General features: G+C 47.4%; 1 protein-coding gene across 6 annotated transcripts in view; it reads left to right on the forward strand.

The window, feature by feature from the left end:
* The window catches only part of CASS4 (Cas scaffold protein family member 4), a 56,819-nt gene that overhangs the window by 17,504 nt on the left and 13,832 nt on the right, over nucleotides 1-25,483 (forward strand). For 3 of the 6 annotated variants that reach the window (XM_075571610.1, XM_075571611.1, XM_075571615.1), the window contains one exon: nucleotides 22,055-22,483. In XM_075571610.1, coding sequence (XP_075427725.1) covers nucleotides 22,055-22,483 — 429 coding nt within the window. Of the gene's footprint in view, nucleotides 1-7,300; nucleotides 7,434-11,033; nucleotides 11,111-20,227; nucleotides 20,717-22,054; nucleotides 22,484-25,483 lie in introns of those variants that run through there. The other 3 variants (XM_075571613.1, XM_075571612.1, XM_075571614.1) reach the window with 3 other exon arrangements.

Consider the following 25,483-nt stretch of genomic DNA (forward strand, 5'->3'; position numbering starts at 1 on the left):
TTAAATAGCAATCAATGCAATCTGTAGTGCTGTTTTACGCTAAGGAGGAGCTTATCTTATCCAACAGGAGCACAGCAGTGTGCCGGGGGTGTGTGAAAGGGTTAAAGAAACACGGGTTAAATAATTAGCATGTTGTGTTCACCGTTAACACCGGTGCAGGTTGTCATGGGAAAAGCAACCCATGGTTTTGGCCGAGAGAGATGAAACCTCCCCGTACCTTCAGGGATGTAGAGTAGCGCTGTGGTTATTGTATGGATACGCTTCCGATGTTGGAAACCAGCTTCGGGTGTCACTGGGCTTGTTATTTTATTTGCTCACCGCCCAGCAGGGATTAGCAGCGTCTGCTAGAAGCCGCCATCCCAGCGTGGCGGGGGGGGGGGGGGGCCCGGCCATGACGTCACGCGGCTGGCTCATTGGCTGAACGCGCCGCCGTGACGCGACCAGCGCTCCGTCGCCACTACCAAAGACAAAATCCTCGCCTCTGCAAAATGTGGTCGTGCATCGTGCCGGGGCGCGCAGGCAGCCACTGGGGCCGGCTCCATGATAGGGCCGTACCTTGTGTGCGCCGCGTACGCCGCCGCGGCCGCAGGGGACCTCGCCTAATACACGTGACATCATAATGGGAATAAACGCTGCAGATATAAAAGTAAGCATTAGGAAAAGGAGTGCCTGCCCCCAGGAGCTGACAATCGAAGTGGTAAGTAGGGAGAACTTCCAGAGACTGGTATGGTGTTATCCGTGATGTAGCTTTGAGTTGAAAGGGATTCCTGGATGTCAGACTCGGGCTGGCCAGGAATTTGCGGTGGCTGGACCTTATTAACCCCTGCGCTGCCCGGAAGGTTTAAATGCGCTGCCTCATTATTTGAGCAGCTACTTAATAAAGGAGACGGCGCCGAACCACCCAGGGTGACCTGCGTTCGGCCATTGTAAAAACATTTTCCGTTGCCAGGCTGTCCAAACTACGCTGGCCACCTGGGATAGAACAAGATGGCCTCCCGCATCTTCAATGCTTCTGGGTTGTTACTGGCAGTGCGTCAGTATGTGACTTAAGCTGCGGCCAGGTAGGGTGCGAGCGCGCTCGTGCGCGGTGACGTCACGCGCTCTGTTCGGCTGGGCGATTTGTGGCCAGCTAGGTACGCGTCCGGGGGGGGGAGGGTGCGTCGGGGGGCGTGTCCATGATGTCACGGAGCTGGTGCCATCATGACGCGCCAGCGAGCAGCATATTCAAATTTGCTTGCTTCGGCAAGCGGCTAGGCGCCGCGCATGCGCAAGCGCTCGCTCACGCTGGCCACACACATTGCAGGAAAGTGTTTCATCGCGGTGAGCGTGAGTGCCCACTCAGCGTCACCCTGAAGGAGGCCATAGATGTCTACTTGCACGCTGATGGAAACTGAATATAAATCTTGTTTTTCAGTATAATGGAGAGGGGGGACTTCAAATAGTATCTCTTGTATCCCAATATTGCGGTAGGGAGAGCTGACCTGCACAATTAGTAGAATAAACTAGAATTGCTGTACTTATATATATATATATATATATATATATATATATACATATATATATATATATGATCCTTCAACTTGCAGATGCTGATAATTGCAAAACATTAACACCCCAGCCGCCTGTGCAGATAGCATGTACATTGCATGAAGATGTGTGATATGAAGTAGGTACAATTCCTAACCTCATACAGGGGCCTCAAATTTCACATTCCAATAAATGCATCTAAGAGAGGTTTCTCTAGCTCAGTAATAGGGTGACCAGATTTTGAAAATGAAAAACCGGGACACAATTTTTTTTTTTTACATTAACAGTTTATTTATTGTGTTACACTTATACTTTACTACCATTAGTCCTAGTTACGTGTGTGTGGTGTGTGGTGTGTGGTGTGTGGTGTGTGGTGTGTGGTGTGTGGTGTGTGGTGTGTGGTGTGTGGTGTGTGTCGGATGGCCTCACTAATCGAACAAAAAAAAAGCCAGACGTGAATGACTTCTGTACCCCTTAACCATTGTCAGGATGCCCCCTCTTCACAATTTCTAAAGCAGCAATCCCGCCTGGGATCTTACCTGATCCGCAGTCCCTCAAGGTACTATACAGGAGGGGAGGTGTACCCTACCTGTCTTCCAATGTCTCCCGCGTGAAACTTGAGTTAGATCTGGAAGAAAGCAGGGTAGGTTACTTCGGTGTAGGTATACGGCAGTTAAGATGAGAGAGAGGGAGAGGGGGAGAGAGAGAGACGGGGGAGAGAGAGAGACAGAGAGAGATGGGGGGAGAGAGAGAGACAGAAAGAGATGGGGGGAGAGAGACAGGGAGATGGGGGGAGAGAGACAGGGAGATGGGGGGAGAGAGACAGGGAGACGGGGGAGAGAGACAGGTGAGAGGGTGGTTGACTGACACGTGGGTGGGCCCCCTGACTCACCCGGCCCGGGACGCCAACCCCGACAGACCCCCGTTGCCAGCCCTGTCCCCCATTCTCTCTTTACTTCCCCCCCCCATTTTTTCTCACCCTCCCCCCATTCTCTCTCTCCCCACCCCCGTTCTCCCCCCCCCATTCTCTCTCTCCCTTCCCTCCCCACCCCCATTCTCCCCCCCCATTCTCTCCCTCTCCCAACCCATTCTCTCTCTGACCTGCACACAGCCACTGATCTACAGACACTCACAGACAGACCAATACACACACACACACACACACTCAGACAGACACACACTCAGACAGACACACACTCAGACAGACACGCACTCAGACAGACACACACTCAGACAGACACACACTCAGACAGACACACACTCAGACAGACACACACTCAGACAGACACACACTCACACAGACAGACACACACACAGATACAAACTCAGACACACACACACACCCACACTCAGACACAGACACACCCACACTCAGACACAGACACACTCAGACACACACAGATATATACACACACACTGATACACACATACATACACACACAAAGTGGAGCAAGAGATGCAGCGCCGGATGTAAGTGACTGGGGGCGGGAGGGGGGGGTGGGGAGGCCGGCGATCCGATCAGCCAGCAGTGCATCACCACTACCCGCCCCGCGCTCATCTCCCACACCAAGGGGACGGGGGAAGGGAGCACCAGGACAGGAGGCAACCCCCTCACCCACCTGGCGGCCGCACCCCCGCACCTACCTACTATCACCCTGGGCGGGCAGCCACGGGGACCTGGGGCAGAAGGGGGGACACTGCATAGCCACCAGTAGAGGAGCGGGAAGAGTCTGTGTCACGCGCTCACTAGCAGCAGGCACAGGAAGTGCCGCGAGTGGCTGTGAGCGGGCTCGGGGGGAGGAAGGGGGGGGGTCAGGTGGGGGGGAAAGCAGGGAAGAGCCAAAGCCCCGCCCCATGCATCCTCCACCAATCCCCAGCGGTCCGACATATTCAAGTAAGAAACCCAACCCCCTGGCATCTGAAAGTACTCACCAGCCTGGCTGCCGCATCCTCGGGTTCTCCTCCTCACTGCCTCCGCTGCCGGGGGCGGGGCTTAATGCCGGGACGCAGGGGATTGGCCAAGGTAGGAAAATGCCGGGGGGCGGGACTTTGTACAATGCCGGGCCGCATCCTCCAATCAGCAAGACCCAGTTTCTACACAAGCCCAACCCCTGGCATTAAAAAAAAAATACTTACCAGCCGGGCTGCTGCAGTCTCCTCCTCCGCGCCGCCGCAGACTCGCGCACAGCGCACCGCAGGCAACAATAAAAAAAAAAACCGGGAACACATTGAGGAAAAACCGGGACATTTCCGGGACACACAGGAAACCAGGACAGCTCTCGAAAAACCGGGACTGTCCCGGCAAAAGGGGGACGGGTGGTCACCCTATCAGTGGGGTACAACCAAAGCAATGTTTTCTGTTTTATAAATGACAGTACATTAAAGCATTTCTCCCCCCTCCCCCCCCCCCCCCCTTACATTGGATTGAAGCAGGGGGTCTCCGGAGCTGAATCCCGTTAATTTCAGCTCTGGCTGACCCCTGCTTCCGGAGATACGGACCTCCGAAGGGAGGCGCTGGTAGCTGCTCAGCTCGACTAGCAGGGATCACGCTATAGCCGAGTTTCAAAACTCCCGCGCCCTGCCGGCCAATAGGAAGCCGTGACATCATCAGACCTGGCTTCCTATTGCCCCATGCTACACGGGAGCTTTAAACTTTAAACCCCAGCTAGCTGAGCCAGAGCAGCTACCGGCACCCCCTACAGAGGTAAGTATCTCCGGAAGCAGAGGGTCCCCGGAGCCGAAATCAATGGGGTTCAGCTCCGGACACCCCCTGCTTCAAACCTGTGTTAAAAAAATGAAAACATTTAAAACAGCACAAATTGCACCTTTAAACATATTTAAAGCAGACACCTACTCTGCCCCCCATTATATCACTGGCTCATCTAAACTACATTTGAATAATTGGTTCTTTCATTGCCATATTTGTTAGCATGTGCTTCTTAATTCCCCATCATAAATCCTCTGCAGAATATACAGACACCTTAGAAATAAATGTTACTATGCCTTGCACGGCCAACTTCCCCCCCAGCCACCCAGCCATTAAGGAGTTAACAATACCGTGATCACCTTGCCTTTTTACTAATCCTTATAAACCCTTTACAGTAGTTAACAGGCTCTAGGAGGATTCTCAGACTAAATTGCCTTTGTATTGTCCCAGCTAAAGATCCAGTGGAATTTGTTTATTGGGGACAATTTAAAAGTCCAGACAGTGACTGAGGCATTCAGAGGTAAATGGCAGATTTCCCTCCCATACTGCTCCCATATACAGACTACACATTTTTGGGGTGGCCATCAGACGGGGCTGTTGGTGTCATTGTTGATTCGGTTTCTTGTACGGTCAGTGTGCGGCGTATAGTGCCGGGCCCGTGCTGCGCCGTGGACGCGCGTGGAATTTTCAGTTGGCTGACATCGGTCAGTCTTTCTATACAAGGGCCGCGCACAACGGGGAGCCGACAGACAGCGGCGAAGATGAAGAAAATCATCTTTTCGCGCCGCTACCAACTCTGAAGTGTGTGTGTGTGTGTGTGTGTGTGTGTGTGTGTGTGTGTGTGTGTGTGTGTGTGTGTGTGTGTGTGTGTGTGTGTGTGTGTGTGTGTGTGCGCGTGTGTGTGTGTGTGTGTGTGTGACATTGATTGCGGAACTAAAAAAATATTTATTAAACTTTTATTTTCTTTAAAAAATCTTGCTTAGGACTTCCTTTCCCTCACACAACCCAGGCACACACATATACTCGCATATAGACACATATATACACACACACACACACACATATACAGCTCCCTGCGCTATAAACATGAAAAGCATGCGGCACGTGCACACTGATTGAGCCACCTGCGCTGTAGCAGGCATATCCTGAAAGCCTGACCTGTTGGTGGCACTTGAGGACTGGAGTTTCCCACCCCTGGTTTAACTTCTCCTACGCCCTCCTCCGTGTTTTTAACTGTGGATGACAGGAATTGACATTTGTTTTTAGCAAATGATCAATAAGTAGAGGGGGGCAGCATCGACCTTCACATAACCTTGTCACTGCAGCGTCCTGTGGGTGAAAACACATGGCATGGCACCGAAAACAGAACAGGCAGAAAAGTCCTAGGGGTAGAACAGTTTGGTACCCAACACAGGACTGTGTGTCATCGTGAAATGGGGCTGTCCCGTTGTGCAAAGGTCTGTAAAAAACAAAACAAAAGCACAAATATGTGTAGCTTAACAAGAATAACTGTGTACTGTATTCATTTGTCTGTATGTGTGTATGTATACCTTTATTTATATTGCGCCATCCATGTGCAAAGCGCGTCACAGCAGTGATACACGGGACATAATAATATAACACATAAGGGGAACAAGCGCCTCGAACATAAAAGTAACATTAGGAAAAAGAAGTTCCTGCCCTGCAGAGCTTACACTCTAAGTGGTAAGGAGGGGTGAATTTACAGAGACAGGACAGGAGTGGTTAACTCAAGTCTTCTAGGGCCACCAATGTGTCAGGTTAAGAATATCCCTGCTTCAGCACAGGTGGCTTAATCTGGGTGAGCCACTGACTAAGCCACCTGTGCTGAAGCAGGGATGTCGCCAATACCTGCCCTGGTGGTGGCCCTTGAGGACTGGAGTCGGCCACTCCTGCAGTAGGAGTTGTCCCTTTCTCGGGCATCAGGAAGAAATCCAATATCTGCCAAAGCTCCCTACAGTGGGGACCGCTGGGTGACAGAAATCGGTGCAGTGGCCATCTTTGGTAGAGATGGTTTGGCCGGATTCCACTGGTGAGGCCATTGGTGGTGGTGTTGCCCATCCTGTGTTCGGGAGCAGATGGTGCATGTGTGGGGCGAGTTGTTGCAATGAAAGTGTTCCTTTGAAATATTCCCTTTGTTCTTTCAAAGCGTTTGCCATAAATCTGTCGTAGCGGTACAGCTACATCTGCAGCTCCCAGCATCCCCAGCCTCGCGCTCACAGGAGAGGCAGGGGCTCAGTTACACCACCGCATGCGCGTGGTGTGGGCATTTCGTTTATATCTTGTAAGCGGCGGCGTGCGCGGCTAGGGGGGCGTGGCTATAGACGGCACAGCGATAGCCGCGCTGTGATTGGCTTGGCAGCGTCACGTGGCGCGGCAGCAGCGCGAAAATGTAAATGTTCATGTATTTGCTGTGATCTGCCGCGCCACCTCTCACTGCCGTGTGCGCGCGCGTGGCGGAAGTATAGAACGCCAGGCCTGGACACCGCCAATTTTAATTGCCGTGCGGGCACACGGTAGCGCACGAGCGTGCACTATATTACACGCCTCAGATTGTAAGCTCTTCGGGGCAGGGATTTCCTTTCCTATTGTCTGATTTTGCTGCGCTTATTGTATTATTATAATTCCCCGTACTGTAATCTTTGTGATGTGCTGAGTACACTTTTGGCGCTACACAAATAAAGATATACATACATACAAATCCTTGGGTACATATGTATTCAAGTGGCACCAGCCATATACACAGCTCTCTGCAGAACAGACAGTGGAATACAGGGAATTATAGCACCGTGCCAAAGGTTCACGCCTCACATCCCCGCACTGTGCTAGAATTCCCTGTCTGCTCTGCAGAGAGCTGAGTATATGGACAGATACATCATTTCACAATGACTTAGTATCTCCTCTATGATGGGGTTCCCCTACTGCTTTGTAATAGCTACCCCCCACCCCATCATTTGCATACAAATACCCTGAGCCAATAGGAGTCAGAGGGAGGGGTTTATCAAGCATTCCATTCCATTCATCCCTTAAGTAATGGTCACTGGAGAGAGAGGGGCAGAGCAGGACATTCCCGGGACATTCCTGGGAACACACTCTCTTCCCAAACTCATTGGAGGGCTCTCTGCTGGGTTCTGCTTTATCTTAGCATGGAATATTAGGGTTCAGCACCATGAAAGCAAAAGTAAGTCCCCTTCTTCACCATCTCTTATCGATTATTTCCATGGCTGGTTCCATTGATCAGCTACTCATTGAAAATGACTCTTGAACTCAGTAGCAGCAATCGCTATGGCGTTGTATATTTTGGGTACGTTCCGCTTTGGCTTAAAATGTTTGTGCTGTGTGTTGTTATTCAGGATAACAGGAGAGTTGTTCACACACATCTTTGTGTGTATAGCACCGTCCATGTGCACAGCAGTAATACACGTGACATAATATTATAACACATAATGGGAATAAGCGCTGCAGACATATAATTAAACATTACGGAAAATGCATCCCTCGCCCACAGAGCTTACAATGGGAGTAGATGTAATATAATAATGTTTTACTGAGCTATCAAAATCTCACCGGCCTCCTTTTCCACGGGCAATGTCTTGGAAACAATCAGGAATATTGTTATTATATTATTATTATTGTTTTATCGTTGAGATATATAATTTAGCTCGTATTTCTGTTCATTTATGTGAAAGTTTCATTGTGTCAAAACCAGCGCACAATTTAATATATATATACATATGTTTTTTTTATAATGATCTGAACTGGGATATATATATAAAAGTATGTTAACCTCCTCAGTGGTAGTAAAAATAGTATAAATGTGTTAGCTTCTATTTTTTTTTGCATTGTGGTGCGAGAAGGGTTAATTCTCACACACAACAGCAGCGATGTATGTACAGCATGTCTATCTTTATATAGAGCTGTCCATATATACAGCGCGTCACAGCAGCAATACACCGGACATAATTATAACACATACTGGGAATACGCGCTTCAGGCATGAATGTAACATTAGGAAAAGGAGTCCCTGTCCCGAAGAGCTGACAATCTAAGTGTAATATTAATGTTCGGCTTGCAGAAAGATTATGCGCTGGAACGCCATTGCTCGCCTTTTTATGTCGTTTATTATACAGCTGGTGCACAGATGGAAAACTAGTTTGAGAAATTGCATATTTCAGTCGGCGTTGAGCAATCCCATTTCTGAACTATTTGGGTTATGAAATCGTGCTACGGATAACACGTCCTTTCTCAGCGTAAACATAAGCTGCCGGAGGGGGGGAAAGGACTTGGCGTCTTTTATTGATCCGTTGACAACTTGTATGTCGTCCGATTTTGCTTCTTTGCATGTGAGCGATGTGTCTTTTTTACACACGTGCCATTGATAGCCATTGGTCAGCTGTCATGTTTAAATGCCTGGGTTCCATGTGCGGTGACATCACCGCTCTTCGCCACGCCAGGTGGAAGTGGGAAATAGACATACACATGGAAACAATTACTGGGAAATACTACTTTCCCAGGATTTCAGGATGTGAACTGAAATATCAGTTACTGTGCGTTGGGTGACCTGGTATTGTAGGGTCATTTCTCAAGAGGTAACCATTGGTATTCTTACTACGCGGATTATGTATGCCGCAGCTCTGTACAGGGGGACAATGCTGTCACCGTGAATCATGTTTATGGTCCCTGGGAGCTGAGAGATAAAGTAACTCTGCCCCAGGCCACACACAAAGCATTTCCTATGGATAAAGGAGGTTTTATTTACTTTGAAGAGGATGGACTCAGTGTCTGCTCGCCTTGTGCGAGGCACCTTTTTGTTTGCACCCTCAAGGTACCAAAAAGGAGCCTGTAAGCCGGGGGTGGCCAACTCCAGTCCTCAAGCACCACCAACAGGTCAGGTTTTCAGGATAACCCTGCTTCAGTACAGGTGTCCCAATCCGTCCGTGCTTCAGCACAGGTGGCTCAGTCCGTCTGTGCTTCAGGACTGGTGGTTCAACCGATCCCTGCTTCAGCACAGGTGGCTCAATCAGTGGCTCACTTCGACTGAACCACTGATTGAGCCACCTGTGCTGAAGCTGGGATATCCTGAAAACCTGACCTGTTGGTGGCCCTTGAGGACTGGAGTCGGCCGCGCCTGCTGTAAGCTCTCTGGGGCGGGATCTCATTGTGCCTGCAGGATTATGTACAATGCTGCGTACAAGTGCCATCCAAGGAAAATATGTTCTCATTGGCATTATTTGAAACCATGAGCGAAATCGCTGCGCGCGGAGGTGAGGCAAACCTGCTAACCAACTGAAACACCAAGAAAGCGCCAGATTCCTGAAACGCCCCCTTGAAAATGACATGATGTTATCATTGAACTAGGCCGAGGCAGATTTGATTAGTCCAGTTTCACTTGTACAGTAGTCACTTCTTTTTCCACCAGGTTTGATTTGTTTGCATTTGTTTTGTTGACAGCAGGAGTTTTACAAAATGGCGCCCAGCTGTGTCACTTCATGTTGGAAAGTTGCGCCATTTTCCTACACTTCCACTTGTGTTGCCCCCTCAGTTGCTCATAAGGGTGCAAAATATAATTACAAAACCCAACTGATTTCTAGTCACCTGATACTTTCGTAGCCACTAAGGCTGTCGGCAGGGGCCTCAGGTCGCTTGTACTGGTTTGGACCAGTCTTGTTTGTTTTTTCTTGCTCATTCCCATGGTAAAGGACTTTAAGGGATCAACTCAACCAGTCCTAAATGCCACAAGGCTATAAAACACGCTGTTAACCCTTTTTGCCGCCAGGGAGGCCAGCAACGAATGTCAGCGCTATTAGAGAGGGTTGGGGTTCCTTACAATGCATCCGATCTCAGAAACACTATTAGAGAGGGTTGGGGTTTATACAATGCATCTGATCTCAGACGCGCTATTAGAGAGGGTTGGGGTTCCTTACAATGCATCTGATCTCAGACGCTCTATTAGAGAGGGTTGGGGTTCCTTACAATGAATCTGATCTCAGGCGCGCTATTAGAGAAGGTCGGGGTTCCTTACAATGCATTTGATCTCATAAACACTATTAGAGAGGGTTGGGGTTTATACAATGCATCTGATCTCAGACACGCTATTAGAGAGGGTTGGGGTTCCTTACAATGCATTTGATCTCAGAAACACTATTAGAGAGGGTTGGGGTTTATACAATGCATCTGATCTCAGACGCGCTATTAGAGAGGGTTGGGGTTCCTTACAATGCATCTGATCTCAGCCGCGCTATTAGAGAGTGTTGGGGTTCCTTACAATGCATCTGATCTCAGACACGCTATTAGAGAGGGTTGGGGATCCTTACAATGCATCTGATCTCAGACGCGCTATTAGAGAGGGTTGGGGTTCCTTACAATGCATCTGATCTCAGACGTTCTATTAGAGAGGGTCGGGGTTCCTTACAATGCATCTGATCTCAGACGCGCTATTAGAGAGGGTTGGGGTTTCTTACAATGCATCGGATCTCAGACGTGCTGTTAGAGAGCATTTTGACTGAGCCACTGATTGGGCCACCTGTACTGAAGCAGGGATATTCTTAAAACCTGACCTGTTGGTGGCCCTTGAGGACTGGAGTTGGCCACCACTGCACTAGCACATTGGCTATCTGACTGGCTTTTCTGGCCACTCTTGTTAGTGTGAGAATCCTGTATGGTTGACATATGGCTTCTATTAATTGTTCTGTACTGCTGGTGATACCAGTGGGAAATGCACTCAGAGAGGGGGCAGGCAGGAAACAGCACAGTTGCAAGGATGCTTAAATATATATAGAGAGAGGGAGAGACACTTCCTTTCTTCTTTTAGTGTCTGCCTGCATGTTGACAATCGGACGCATCACAAACAGTTTGCTGGTGAGTTCATTTCACTGAAAGGGTTAACAAAGGATTTCTTTGCAGAAGGTCAGTAAGGGATGTATTCTGTTTTGTACCATTCATAGGCAAATGAACTCTGCTGAATGACCCACCATTGCAAAGAGCCCATTGAGCAGAGCCTACCAGCTTGTCTAGCTCTGCGTGAGACCTTTGTGGTGTTATGTTAACTGCTTGAGACCTCAAATACAGATGTTCTCAAACATACAGTACATACCTAGTTACAGAACCGGCACCCATTCCACTGAAGTCTCCTTCCTTACCTTCTTCTCTCATCCCTGTTACGTGCTTCACTTTAATAATAATACTAATTTGTTCTTTTTCTTGAGCAGTGATGGAGTATGCAGCCATTTTTCAGGTACCACAATTCTTTCACCTGTAGAGCTTACAATCTAATTTGGGGGCAGTTCAACCTACGCTTTTTTTTTTTTTAACGCACAGAGAGATAAGGTGAATTCGCCAAGTTCACAAGGAGAGGGGGCACTGGGTTTCAAAACCAGTTTCACCCACAGCAAAAGCAGTGACATTAGCGCTGAGCTTACAATCTACATGGTATTAGGGCTCAGGGTCCCATGTACATGCATGCGGTGCAACAATGTAACTTAGGGGCTCTTAACGCCAGTCCTCAAAACACCCCCCGCCCCCCACCAACAGGTCAGGTTTTGAGGATATCCAGGTGATTCCATCAGTGGCTCAGTCGAAGAACTGGAGTTGAGAGCCACTGTAGCCACATACTTAATTCATTGGAGGTACGAACTAAAAATATTTTGGGAAGGCTTTTAAAATAGTCATTATTGTCCGGTACGTGGACGACATTTATCTCCAACCGGCAAAAACCGGGGCAAAAAAAATCCCCTCAGTGGTTTTATTGGGTCCCGTTTTTTTGCCGCGTTGTCCCCCAGTCTTTGATGAATGACTCCCTACATATTACCGTACAGAAAAGTATATTCTGGTACAATGCCACAATTTTGTCACATTCAAGAAATTGAATTTTTTAGTAACTGCTGCACAGCCGGGGCAGCCGAATACCACGATTGATCTGGAGGAGAAATATGGCAACATCATTGAATATATTTCATAATAATGTGTCCCAAATGACTACTCAATAACTTCATAACAATCCCCAAGGAGTGCACATAGGGTAACAGTCTAGATACATTGACGCTCAATTAAAATGTCCCCGTTTATCTACACTAGACAATTGCCTTGTATGACTGTTACAAGATAGGGCATTTCCACTGGCGCCCAGCGTGGGATCTTGATGTGGCTTTTGTACTCTGCTCCTGCTATTTAGTTACTAATTTAATACCAGTTGCTTAGGCAGCTCAGTGTCACCTTTCAGTGTGAAAGGTAATACAAATATATATGGTGCCACATATGTTATAAATGTTGGCAACATGTTGAAATATAGCAATTTGTAAGTATTTACATTTATTTATCAAACGTTTTACCAGGAAGTAATACATTGAGAGTTACCTCTCGTTTTCGGCATGTCCTGAGCACATACATGGATCTACAATTGCATTATAATTTGTGCCCCTCCAATATGTTTGCTGATCTGGCCCCTTGGGGGAACTAGTTGGAGGCGCTGCTATAGGCGCTGCTTTGTAACAGAAATAACTGTAGGAATAGAATTGCTGCTCGTGTAAATTCTTTCCTTAGGTGATGGACATGGGGTGGCCAACTCCAGTGTCCCCCCCCCAACAGGTCAGGCTTTCAAGATATCCCTGCTTCAGCACAGGTGGCTGGATCCATCCCTGCTTCAGCACAGGTGGCTCAATCCGTCCCTGCTTCAGCCTCCGATTGAGCCACCTGAAGCTGGGATATCCTGAAAGCCAGACCTGTTGGTTGGGGGGGCCTGTAATATAGTGCGCGCGTCAATGATAATTGCCTGTGTGGGGCTGACGTTGGTATAGTTGAGACGCGTGCACGGCCGTGAGCGTTGGCGAGACAGATCAGAGGAAATACAAGAAATTAGTATTTTCGTGCTGTTGCCGCGCCACCTGACGCTGTGAGCTAATCACAGTGCGGCCTAACGCTGTGATGTCAGTCACGCCTCACGCGTCATCGCTTGCGCTATAGACACTAAACGGGCGCACCAGCGCGTACTATATTACAAGCCTTAGGCCTCGGCCATGTTAACCGCTTGTTGGCGGAAGCGTGCTGAGCCGCGCTCCCGCTCAGCACTGAGCCCCTACAGCCGCAATTAGAGCGGCTTTAGTAGGGGCTCACTTGTGCTTCCGCGCGCTTGCGGAAGCGCAGGTCTTAGGGGAATTTAAAATTCCCCCGCTTGCCGGCGCGACAGGCCGGTCACGTGAGCGGTTCGCCCAATGAGGGCGAACCAGCTTCGTGACGTCACTGGCCTGCCCCCGGCCAGTGACGCGCCCGCCCCCTGACGGCCCGCTGATGGCGCGTGCGGTAAGCAACCGCAAGGCCAGGGAAAGCACCCGCTTTCCCTGAGCCTCAGCGCGCCTCAGCGAGCAAGCAGGGAGCATGGACTCAGCCTTAGGTGATAGACCATTAACAACCTGTGTCTAAGATATGAGTCTTCGTTTGCTCACAGATCGCTGAGCTGCAGGAGCGTGCGGCAGAGGCGCGCGCGGCCATAGCTGCCAGTGTGAGCTCGGCCTAAGATATCAAGTCTTCGTTTGCAAGCCTGTTGAATATTCCTTGAATTATAAAGCAGCCGTTAAGCATGAAGGAAAGGCAGTTACATTGTGTGCTTATTCCCTCTGTGGCACCTTCATTTACTTTGCTAAATGGCCCCACACCTCCATCCTGAGTCCCCCTTTTGTTCCCTTCTGCTTTGTGTTATGTTAATCGAGAGCATGCAAATTCAGACTAGGCCCAATTCTTCTTAATCCTGACCATTTGTATGCTGGTACTTTGCTAAGACGGCACACATATTATATGGCATTTGGCCGCAGAAATGCAATTGTTTGAGTCTCTGGTAGGGTTGTCGCGTTGCGCGTGATTTCTAGAACGCAAATGTTTAACGCGCTGAGCACAAATGTGTGCGATAAATGCATTATCCATTCTTGTATGATATTTTACGCCACTGTCTTTACTGTCCTATCACACCTGAAATATTATTAACTAGATGGTTAAGGCCCAACTTTGCACTGGTTGAAGTAATCAAAATTACTTATAATAAATTGTTCCTCTCCCTCGCTCATATCTCTTCCCCCCTCCCTATTTCTATCCCCCCCAGTTCTCTCCCCACCCTCATCTCTCTCCCCACTCCTTCATCTCTCTCCACCCCCCTCATCTCTCTATCATCACTGTCCTTTAACACCATATGATGTTCCCAATTTTTTCCACCTCTCTCCCCTTCTCCAGCATTCTTACTTTCTCCTCACGTCCCAACTGACTTCCTTTCTTTTCTTTCTGTGTAAACTGTATAGCTATCTGACTCTCGTTATCTGCCACCAGGCTATGTGCAGTATGATGTCACGTGCCAGGTACAACACCCAGTGGCTAAATTGCTTGTCAGAGAAATTGTAATAACTCCTAGAATTAATTTGTTTAAATAAAAAAAGAACACAGAAGTGCATACCCCTGGGGTCCCCTTAGTATGCCGGCACAGGTTCAGGTGTCTATGTTTCATGGTCTCGGAGGTATGGCCCTGACAGACAGATAATTAATATTATTATATACTGTATAATAAGACTATTATCTGTAGTTCCTAATGACATTATTTGCTGTCTAAGACTGTATGAAGGGCAAATCTCAATCAAGAGATTGCTGTGCGTGATGCTGTATCATAAAAAAAAAAACGTTTGTACAGTTGTCAAATAATCTATCAGTTTAAAATTCAGGGAGACAATTAGGGGTTATTCTCCATTTCCTAACCTAATAATTCCCCTTTACCCGCATTGTTTAATATCACCATCATTTTGTGCTCCTAGAATCTGCCCACTCCATCTCGATATATGTGCTGTTAGCACAGGGGTACGCAAACTGGGGGGGGGGGTGGTTACAGATGCCCCACGCTCTTCCGAAGGCCCCTGTAATTTCCCTTGGCTCCAGCGGTTTCGTGACGTCAAAACGCCAGAGACAAGGTAAGGATGTGGGGGGAGAGGGGGAGGGCGCAAGCAGGGGGGGGGGGAGAGCTGGCAGAGTGGGACAGGGGGAAAAGTTTTCTCACCCCTGCTCTACGGCAGGAGTGGTCAACGCCGGTCCTCAAGCTTCACAAACTCGTCAGGTTTTCAGGATATCCCCGCTTCAGCACAGGTGGCTCAATCAGAGGCGCAGTCGAAGATCGAGCCTCTGATTGAGCCACCTGTGCTGAAGCAGGGCCTGATTGAGCCATTTGTGCTAAAGCTGGAATATCCTGAAAACCTGACCTGTTGGGTGGAAGGGGGGAGGGGGCTTGAGGGCTGGAGTTGAGCACCTCTGCCCTAAGGCATTCTTTTAGCCTTTGAACCTTTGAAGTATGCATGGAATCACTAAGGCCTAGTGCGCGACGGGGGTGCCCGGCGGCGCTCGTTCCCGGCAACAGCGCAACCTGGTGGACTCCTGGCAACGCGCGATGCGGGGGGCGCGGCCGGGAAATCGCCCTCACTGGCTGAACCGCCGCCGTGACGTGTCCAATGCTCGGCCGCCGCGCCAAAAACCTTGTCTTTTGGCCAAGGCGGTCGCCCATGGCGGCTTGTGGGCGCACGCACACACGCCGACTGGGGCCTGCCCCATAGAGGGCTGTGCCTTGCGTGCGTCACGCAGCGGTGGCCCCTGGGGACCTCGCCTTTAACTGTAGGTGCCTTATTGCCCAGCTGATTTCTTCTTTTTCTTACAGACATAAAGACGTCAAAAAATCACCATTTTTAGGCAACAGACAGAACCAGCAGACGTTTCTTTCTCAGAGATCCCTTGGACCAATGGTTGTGTATAGACGGGCTATCAACGTGGCAGATACATAACTGAGCAGATTTTTTTTGCTGGTCTTCAACGTGGGAGAATTCACCTACATTAACCTACCCTCTAGTTGCCGGGTAATTGAATCATTGCAGCAGGTTTAAACATTTTACTGTTAGCAATAAACGGGTTACAGAGAACAGCTCTGCATAACAATGGGCTTAAAGTTCCAGATGAGTGCTAATTAAATGAAGAACAAAGGCTTATAAACAAGGAAGGAACCGCAGCGTGGCGAATAGTCAGTGACTTTACTTTGAGTTTAATTACATCTTTTGGTCAATCAGGTGACTTACAGCTGCCAGACACTGCAAGTGTATTGCCTGGCTGAGCCTTAGGTGTCGAAACAAAGCTGTCTCCACTAATTCTATCTGGCATTTGGGATTACTGGGCCCTCCTGAGTTTGTGAATAGGAGCCATTACTCTCAAATGTGCTAATCTGTTGTTTTTGGGTGGACAAAGCAAATGTTATTTTCATGTCCCTCAGGTTAAGCGGGGAAACGTTGGAACTCATTGAAGCGCTCAGGATTGGAGCGGCCTTAATGTATTTGCATGGGAATATATTACAGATGTTATTCTGTTGCACGCTTGTCTTTATAAACCCCCCCGTATGCAGTCCGTTACCATTTTAGCAACATGTAGCAGTATCGTGGCGTCACGTTGCCATGGCAACGAGACGCCGCGTGACGTCACGTGGGTGACGTCACGCTGCGTTGTTTGACGCTGCCATTTGGAAGGAGCAGGAGTGCGGCAGCGAGGGAGCGGCCGCTACATGGAAGTGTCTTCCCATCAGGCCCAAGAGCGCGGCAAATGTATATGGAGGGGCGCACATTTTTGCCGGCCTAGATCCGGGCCTTATGGGAAATCTGGCACTGGACAAATTGGAGTACCAGAAACGGCGGGAATACCTTTCGCACAGAACCCAGGAGACTAGGGGGCCTATGCAGAGAGCAGCGAATTTTAAAATTGGCGAATTTATTAAAAAGTAGCTTTTTTGGAGAGTTTTAATCTCCATATGCAGAAAAGTGCGAATTCTGCTATGTTTAACATGGATGCGTGTGGCGAGTTTAAATTGGCGAGATGCGCGCTTCAGAAATGTGTTAAAACAAATTCGCGCCTTTTTTTTTCCCTTTGCAATGGCCGCGAGCGGCAGTTTTTTTTGGCGAGGCAAAACGGAGACAATCGCGCCATTTTATTGGCGCGAACAGCCGCTAGATGCCGTTCGCGCCTCTCTGCATACGGATATTTTTTAAACTGGCGAGATTGCGGTTCTCGCCAGCCGCGAGGCGAGTTTTACAAATAGAAAAGAGAAATTGGCGCGTTTTTCGGAAATCTCCATTTTCTGCTGTTTTCTGCGCGATTATCTCCAAAAAATGGCGAATTTCGAAAATTCGCTGCTCTCTGCATAGGCCCCACAGTCTTTCTATTCAATTTCCCGCGAGGGATTTCCCCCCAATCCATGGGAGATTTCTGCATTCCGTGACAGCCACATATTTCTTACACACACACACACATACACACACAGACCGACAGACACACACACACACACAGACACACACATACACACACACAGTCATACAGACACACACAAAGACACACACAGACACACAAACACCGACAGACATACAGACACACACACACACACACACACACACACACACACACACACACACACACACACACACACACACACACACACATACAGACACATTGACACACAGACACAGACACACACCGACACACACACACACACCGACACACACATACAGACACACACACAGACACAAACACCGACGCACACAGACATACTGACACACACGTACACACATATTTTCTCTCAAAGTCAGCTGCGACCATCTCTCGCTAAACTCAACATTCCCTGTAATCTCATGGGCTTTAAGGAACAATTCATGCAATATCCTACATGTGTGGGTATTTTTGAATGAATCAGCTCTGTGGTGTTAGATAATACTTACTACCTTTTTTTATTTTAAAATTCAACTCAATGCGATTTTTAATGAGTTAATATACTGGGCACCCTTTTGATTTCTTCAGCAGGCTTTAGCCCACCTCCCCAGCAGTGCAAGATCTTTGTAACACTTTCCTGTTTGTGATCATTTGTTGCCAATATTCCCAGCAGTTTGAGCTGCAAACTGTAACAATAGATAATGTTACCTTAGTAATATCAGAATACATTGTAGCTGCTGAGTTTCACTGACTGAAGGATTGATTGAAATGGAAAGGCGGCCATTTAGTGAACCCCAGGAAGCAGGATTTTGCTGATCGATCACGGGAGAACGAATCGATCGGCAGCTTAGGTTATTCATTTTCCACAAAAGGTAATCAAATGCTACATATATTAAAACAAAAGGATTTTTTTAAAACTGCTTGGATTGCCTCTTTAATATAAACACAAGTTATTTCTACCAGTTACCCAGAGCGGTGTTCTGCCCGGAGCGGAACTCTTGAGCTGCCATGAACCCTAATTACGGCCACCGCTCCGCACCACCAGCGAAAAAGTTAGGGGCCAGTACTCCGGACGCATTGTATCTACAGCTGCAACACTTCATAAGATGTCAACGGTGAACCCAGCTAGATTGGTCACCATGTCAAAAAAACTCATCAAGCTACGCCCTGTGCCTGTTACACACGGCACTGTAACACAGTGTCACAGTGTATGTATTAGAACAAATGGAAACATTTCATCGACACGTCGTAGCAGAGTGACATCCGATGATCTTTGTCAGTGAGCCTAAACATGGAATATTGTGATTAAAGAACATGCGAGTGGGAACGGCTTCAATGTACCCACCCATGGGAGATGGAGTATGGTCCTGTCATGGGGATGCATTCTGTATCCTAGTAGGAGGTCCCCTCTCTTGACATGTTTTAGGCCAACGCTCTTTTTTTCTTCTTCGCAGGCCTGTCTTTGTTTTTATTTCGGAATGATTTATAGAGTACAGCACAAGCAGGAAGTTACCCTCCAGGACAAAATATTCCCACCGCCCCCACTATGTTTACACTCTTCCAGAGTCTAGGTTGGATGCAGACATTTAGACTGTTAGCTCTTAGGCACAGAGATTTAGGGTGCGTTTACACGGCATAAATAGCACACCGGAAATATTGCTATTTATATCATATATATTAGTATGGCAGACGAGTTGAATTGTGCTTCAGGCACTGGCCACTGAAGTAGTGTTAAAGTTGGATTGCAAGCTCTTTGGCACAGAGATGAATTGCGCTTGTACGTTGTATTGCGTGCGGCAGTGTGTGTACACGTGAAGCGCTATCAATAACTCCCATTGTCTATAGATAAGGAATATAAATACTGGTGTTAAACAATGACGGGGGTAGAAATGACTAAAGTTGGAACAGCATTCACTGGATTTCGTCCTGCACAAGAAGTGCGATCCATTCACTAACAGCAGGGGTGCCGAACTCCAGCCCCCAAAGGCCACCAGTAGGTCAGGTTTTCAGGATATCCCTGCTTCAGCGCAGGTGGCCTGCGCTGAAGCAGGGATATCCTGAAAATCTGACCTGTTGGTGGCCCCCTGATTTACAAAGTTCATCACTAGCTAACGCAAAAGATACATTCCCTGATCTCAGACTCCTGCCGCGGAATTTACTAGAATAATGAGTGTAATCCAAAGACTGGAAGTCAAATGGGGAAAAACCAAAACCAGGGGTCCTGTTTCCAGCCAACATGTTAAACATGGAGGCAACGCTGTTTAATCCTCAACCCTGATAATATTGTACTAAAAACAGAAATAACAGGGGGGGCTCCACACAGGCAGTGAGAGGGTTAAGATACTGTATACACATGCATCTGTGTACGTCCCATATCCCGTTGTTTGGGGGACGGGCACATCATGACAGGGACGAGAGAGGGTGGGCTGTTGCTGTCCATCTGTGACAGCTGTAGTTCCAATATGTGCTGATGGGACCGTGTCACATAAAAGGCCCTATTGTTTAAAACCCCCAAACCCCACGATATAGAGTAAGCCACCAGCAACAGGCCATGCTCATCAGCTGAGCTGACATATTGATTTTCCTGGCTCTTTAAACCAGCTGCTCCTTCATAGCACATGTTCTGGACAAAAATACAGAAGCCTCGAGTTACCCGTGCGATTACTATTTAAAAACAACTTTTGTAGGGCAGGTCTTTCTTTTTATTTTGTTTTATTTGAACCTGTGCATCAGTGGGGAAGCTGATTAGTATCCACTTTCCTGGCTTTACACTCATTTCTACCGTTATATGGGAAGAGGTTAACCTAGCCAGGGTTCAGTGGTCAAAGTCATTTTAAACTTTGCAATCCAATCAATAATCTATATGATAATAAATCAGTTCGGTAGTATAAGATAATACTTTTTATTTTAAAATTCAACTTTTAATGCCATTTTTAATGAGTTTGAATATACTGAGTGTCTTTTGATTTCTATAGCAGGATTTAGCCCACCTCCCTGTAAGGTATAATTTGTTGCCAATGTTCCCAGCAGTTTCAGCTGCAAAAGGTAACGATAGACAATGTTACTGTAAGTAATATCAGGATACATTGTAGCTGCTGAGTTACACTGACTGAAGGATTCCTTTGAAACTGGAAGGCAGCCATTTAGTGAACCCTGGGAAACAGGATTTGGCTGATCGATCACGGGAGAACCAATCGATCGGCAGCTTAGGTAATTATTTTTCAATAAAAGTAATTAAATGCTGCATATATTAATCCAAAACCAGATTTTTTTTAACGTTTTTTTTCCCCGCTGCTTGGACTGCCTCTTTAAAAACAAAAAAAAAAAGTAGCTGTCCTTTTGTAAGATGCTTGTGAAATAATTGTATTTCTTCAAAGCAGAAAGCAAAGCGTGGACCCAATTTATGGATGAAACGTATACATCAGTGTGTACCCTGCAACATGTGCTGGTGCCAGGCAAAAGGAATTTTATTAATAATTTGTGATCCTAATGATTTCAGCAAATTATCATTACATTTCCTATTAACAGAACATTGTAGACGTACAGTATAATTAGGGATTCTGTTTCCCCCCCCCCCCCCGGTGTTTATTTTTTGTGTGATATCGGTATTCTCCGTTAATGAAAGAAATCTGTGTTTGTCCGTGTTAACGATGGAAACAAACTGAGACATTTGAATTCAGCGTTTTATCTGCGCCCTTCGTTTAGTTCCCAGGCTCCCCTTTGGGGGTTTGCTTTGTATCCTATCTGTGGCTGGGCTGCTACAAGACGTTTAATTCAATAAGAAATTAGTCTTCATTGCTGCTGATCATTTTGTTGACTGAAAGGGTGAGATGATCAGACGGTGGGGCTTTTTCTGTGTGTTTCGGTTAAAACCTGAATCCCTAATTAAAATTAAATAGTGTAAGGGAGGCCCAGGAACCTCATTTTTCTCACCTCCTCGCTCTCTCCCCCTCTCCATGTTCACCCCCCTCTTTCGCTCACTCTCCCATCTTACACTCTTCCTCTCACTTTCTCTCACTCCCCCCCCATCTCTTGCTCACACACTCTCACCCCTCCTCTCACACTCTCCCTCCCCTCTATCACTCAATGACCTCCTTCCTCGCTCAATCCCCCACTGGACACACACAATCTCCCCCCCCCCCCACAAACAGGGTGAATCTGGCAATGTATTCTGGATATTGAGGTTCTCTTCTGTGTCAAGTAACATAGGACAAAGGCTATACTTTTTTTTTCAAGGGTACATTTGTTTGTATAAACAGCCAAGTCGTTCATCAATTCTGGTGTCCAACCACCTTGTTATGGGTAAGATAACACTCCAGTCTTCACTGTTTGTCTTATCACTGTTGGGATTCAAGGCTCGTATTCCATATGCTTTGAATAGATCTTCCCACACAGTGCTGGAGTAGACTTCAGCTCCGTTCATAAGAATCTCCATACCATCATCTCCAGCACGTGGAAGACTCTGAATACCTAATGTGGGCACCATATAAGTTTCGTGTAATACATGTGATGAATACATTGTAATTCCACCATGTGTTCCCTTCACAGAACATGTTGGCCAAAGCTCTGTACGACAATAAAGCAGAATGCTCGGATGAACTAGCTTTCCGTAAAGGTGACATCTTGACGGTGCTGGAGCAGAACATCTATGGCAGTGAAGGCTGGTGGAGATGTTACCTGCATGGGCGGCAGGGTCTTGCCCCTGCCAATCGCTTGCAGATGTTTACCATCACCCAAAATGACGTCCTGCCGGCCCATACACACTATGGTTCTCTGGGGCGGCAGCAGAGCCAACAGAACATCTACCAGGTCCCCTCAGCACCTAGATCTGCAGCTCAGAGCACAATGTATGAGGAGATGGACAGCGTTTACATAACGCCCTTGTCACCAAATTCTGCGTCCAAAGATATCTACCAGACTCCCGTATCATCGCCCGCACTAATATTGTATGAGAAGGCATCCAGTTCATCCAATCAGGTAAGGAGTCAAGTGTCTGTACATTGCCAGTGCATTGCGTTGCTAGATTCTCTGGCAGCAAAGGGGTTAGACCCAGATCCACAAACCGGTGCCTAGCCCCCCCCATTATTATGGGAGTAAAGGTGGGCTAAAGCTTAGCTGGGCCTTAGATGCTTCTTGATTACTGAAAAAAAGCAAAAAATAGAGGCGCAAATCCCTTCCGGTCATTTCTGAAAGATAATATGGCAGAAACGTGAGCTGTGGGTGAAAGATAAACACCACCTTCAGCCTCGGGAAAGCAGCAAAGACGGTGAAACGCGTCGAGTTTTCCATTTTAGAAATGTCCTGAATGGATTCGCATCTCTATTTTGCCTTTTCATCATCATACAAACGGGGAAGGACACCTGTGGACTGACAGTGGCATTCCCAACAGGATATGTGTTGATCCCATATATCAGGTTGATTACTTTGATTTACTGTGGGTTTTTATCAGATGGCAAGTTAATTTGTTTCACTGACCCCCTCCCCCACCCCCCGGTGAGATAAGCGCTCATCTTCATAGCAGTCATAGGAATGGGGCTCGTGTGACCAAATCACTTGTTTTTATCGTCTCAGGGGACGTGCGTTCCCGCCGTAATTTTGATCATATTTTCCCAAATGTTTGACAAAAACAAAACAGCAAACATTTAGATCACACTTTTCGAGTCAAATTGTTCACAATCGGCTATTTCCCTTTTTTGGGGGAGGGCAGGGGGGTGAGTAGGAAAGTGGTGGAATCAGCAGCTCCATGACTGTAAAAAAAAAAGTTGAATTGAATTTCGAAAGCAGAAGTAATCGAAATAACACGAATATGCAGACGTCTGTTGACTTTTTAGTGTTAAGCAAACTCGTTAGGAACTTTTCTATCCAAGCACGAAACGATCAAATTCACAATGTTCGCTAACGCCTGCAAAATGTTTGCACATCCTAAATCCTAAACACCCAGATTCCCAACAAGCTCTGAGAAACCCCAAACATTACCACATAATATATAAATATGTATATAAGTGTCAAAAGGAGTGCTAGTGGGCGTGGCTAAATGTGTACTGCAAAAAAACAAACAAAGATGCCCAAAGCTACGTCCAACGTGACAAAAATACACAGTGCAATACCTATATAGTCTCTTGAAAAAGGGTCATTTAGTTTAACCCTTTGGCCAAAGCGTCTTAAGCCTGCTGCCACTTGCAAGGCATGACCGTTAGCAGGTCCTAACACTCCCCGGGTTAAAATTCTTATTTACCTGTATAATTACAGGAAGAATGATCACATTGGATCTGTAGTAACCCAGCAAAATGAAACTGACCTGCAACTTGGAAAGTGGGGAGGGGCAAGCTTAAACCTTGGGGTTCCCTATGATGAAGGAAAGAAAAGAATATGAAATATTTATTTGACGTGCCCGGCGTTATTTTAGAGGGGGATTTATTACATTTCTTTTTAAAGATGCATGTAGACGTTTGGACAGTATCCCACATTGTAATTACTTATTTTTATGTAGAGAGAAATGCTTTTTTTATCCTTTTTCTAATGTAGGCCTAAATGAAGGTCGCCAGGTGTCCAGTATTGAACCGGACTGTCCTGTATTTGGACACTCTGTTCAGTAAATAATGAGAGGTAATACTGGACATGTATGTGACCGGTATTACCTCTCTGGACATAGTGACCTGACCGGCTTGGGGGGGCCGTGGGATTTCCCCGACCAGGGAGAGAGCAGGGCTGCTGCTAGGAGGCTGGGCAGCAGCTGATCAGGACATTATAAGAAGAAATTCACAATTGAAAATGGCCTGATGGGCCGCTGTGGCAGATATAGACTGAGACCCTCGGCATCTCTGGTTACCATGGTAACCTTTAGACTGTACCGTTTTAACCCCCACACCCCCGGGTACTTATTTAAACGGCTATATCTCCTGGACGAAGCCTCTGATTGTAAAAATAAACACAGTGTTGGGAAGGGCAAGAAGAAGTATCTCAAATGTAATTTAAAAAAAAAAAGGAAAATAAAATGGCGTTCAGCGCAGAGCACTGCGTTAGCATGTATGCATGATAAAAGTGCGGAGTTGCATCTCCATGCACGGTTAGAAGTGCCCATGCTTCAAATCACCCTTAGGGATACCAAGCAACTGTTTTAGCTCTTAACATGCTCAGCTGTTCTCAGCAGCTGGGTGCAGACCCGGCCAGAAAGGGATAGTCCGTCCAGCCTCACGGAACGCCTGTCTTCATTGCGTGCTTTTTCATACTTTCTTGGTTGATTTTCCTGTCAGTCAGCAAAATGTTGAGTATTTATAGACCTGTCCTGCTCAGCGTGGTTACTATCGAGCTTTCTATTTGAACCCCTCTGTATATATACACAGGTTCTGCATCTAGAATTAACCCCGTAAATAGCAAAATGGACAGTGATTCATTGCTTTCCTTCCTGCTTTCATTCCATCCGTCCGTCCATGGTGGTGCTGTATCTAGTTATCCATGTGTGGGGAGCTCTTGGGTAAGGTTTTTCTTATTGACGGGCAGGGTGTAGAGATATTTGTTGTGGATAAGGATAATACACAGAAACCATCTTTTGGGGCGGTTGCACAAAACTGGGAAGAAGGAGCGGCTCAGTGAGTAACGACACTGACTCTGGCACGGAGCAGGGGAACCTGGTTCAATTCCCGGTGTCGGCTCCTTGTGACCTTGGGCAAGTCACTTTATCTCCCTGTGCCTCAGGCACCAAACACATAGATTGTAAGCTCCACGGGGCAGGGACCTGTGTCTGCAAAATGACTGTAAAGCTCTACATAAAACTAACAGAGCGATACAAGAACATGCTGTTATTATTATTATTATCAAGGATCGACAAACTAGGGCAATACCCACTCGCCCCTCCCCCAAAAGTAACTCGCCCCTCCCACAAAAGTAACTCCCTCCCCCCACCCCTCTCACGACTCTTACCTGCGGCGGGGTCCGGCAGGGTCGTGTGGCGATCTCCGTCATCTCCCCTGCAAATTG

The sequence above is a fragment of the Ascaphus truei genome, chromosome 15, assembly GCF_040206685.1.
Source record: "Ascaphus truei isolate aAscTru1 chromosome 15, aAscTru1.hap1, whole genome shotgun sequence".
Taxonomy (NCBI): Eukaryota; Metazoa; Chordata; class Amphibia; order Anura; family Ascaphidae; genus Ascaphus; species Ascaphus truei.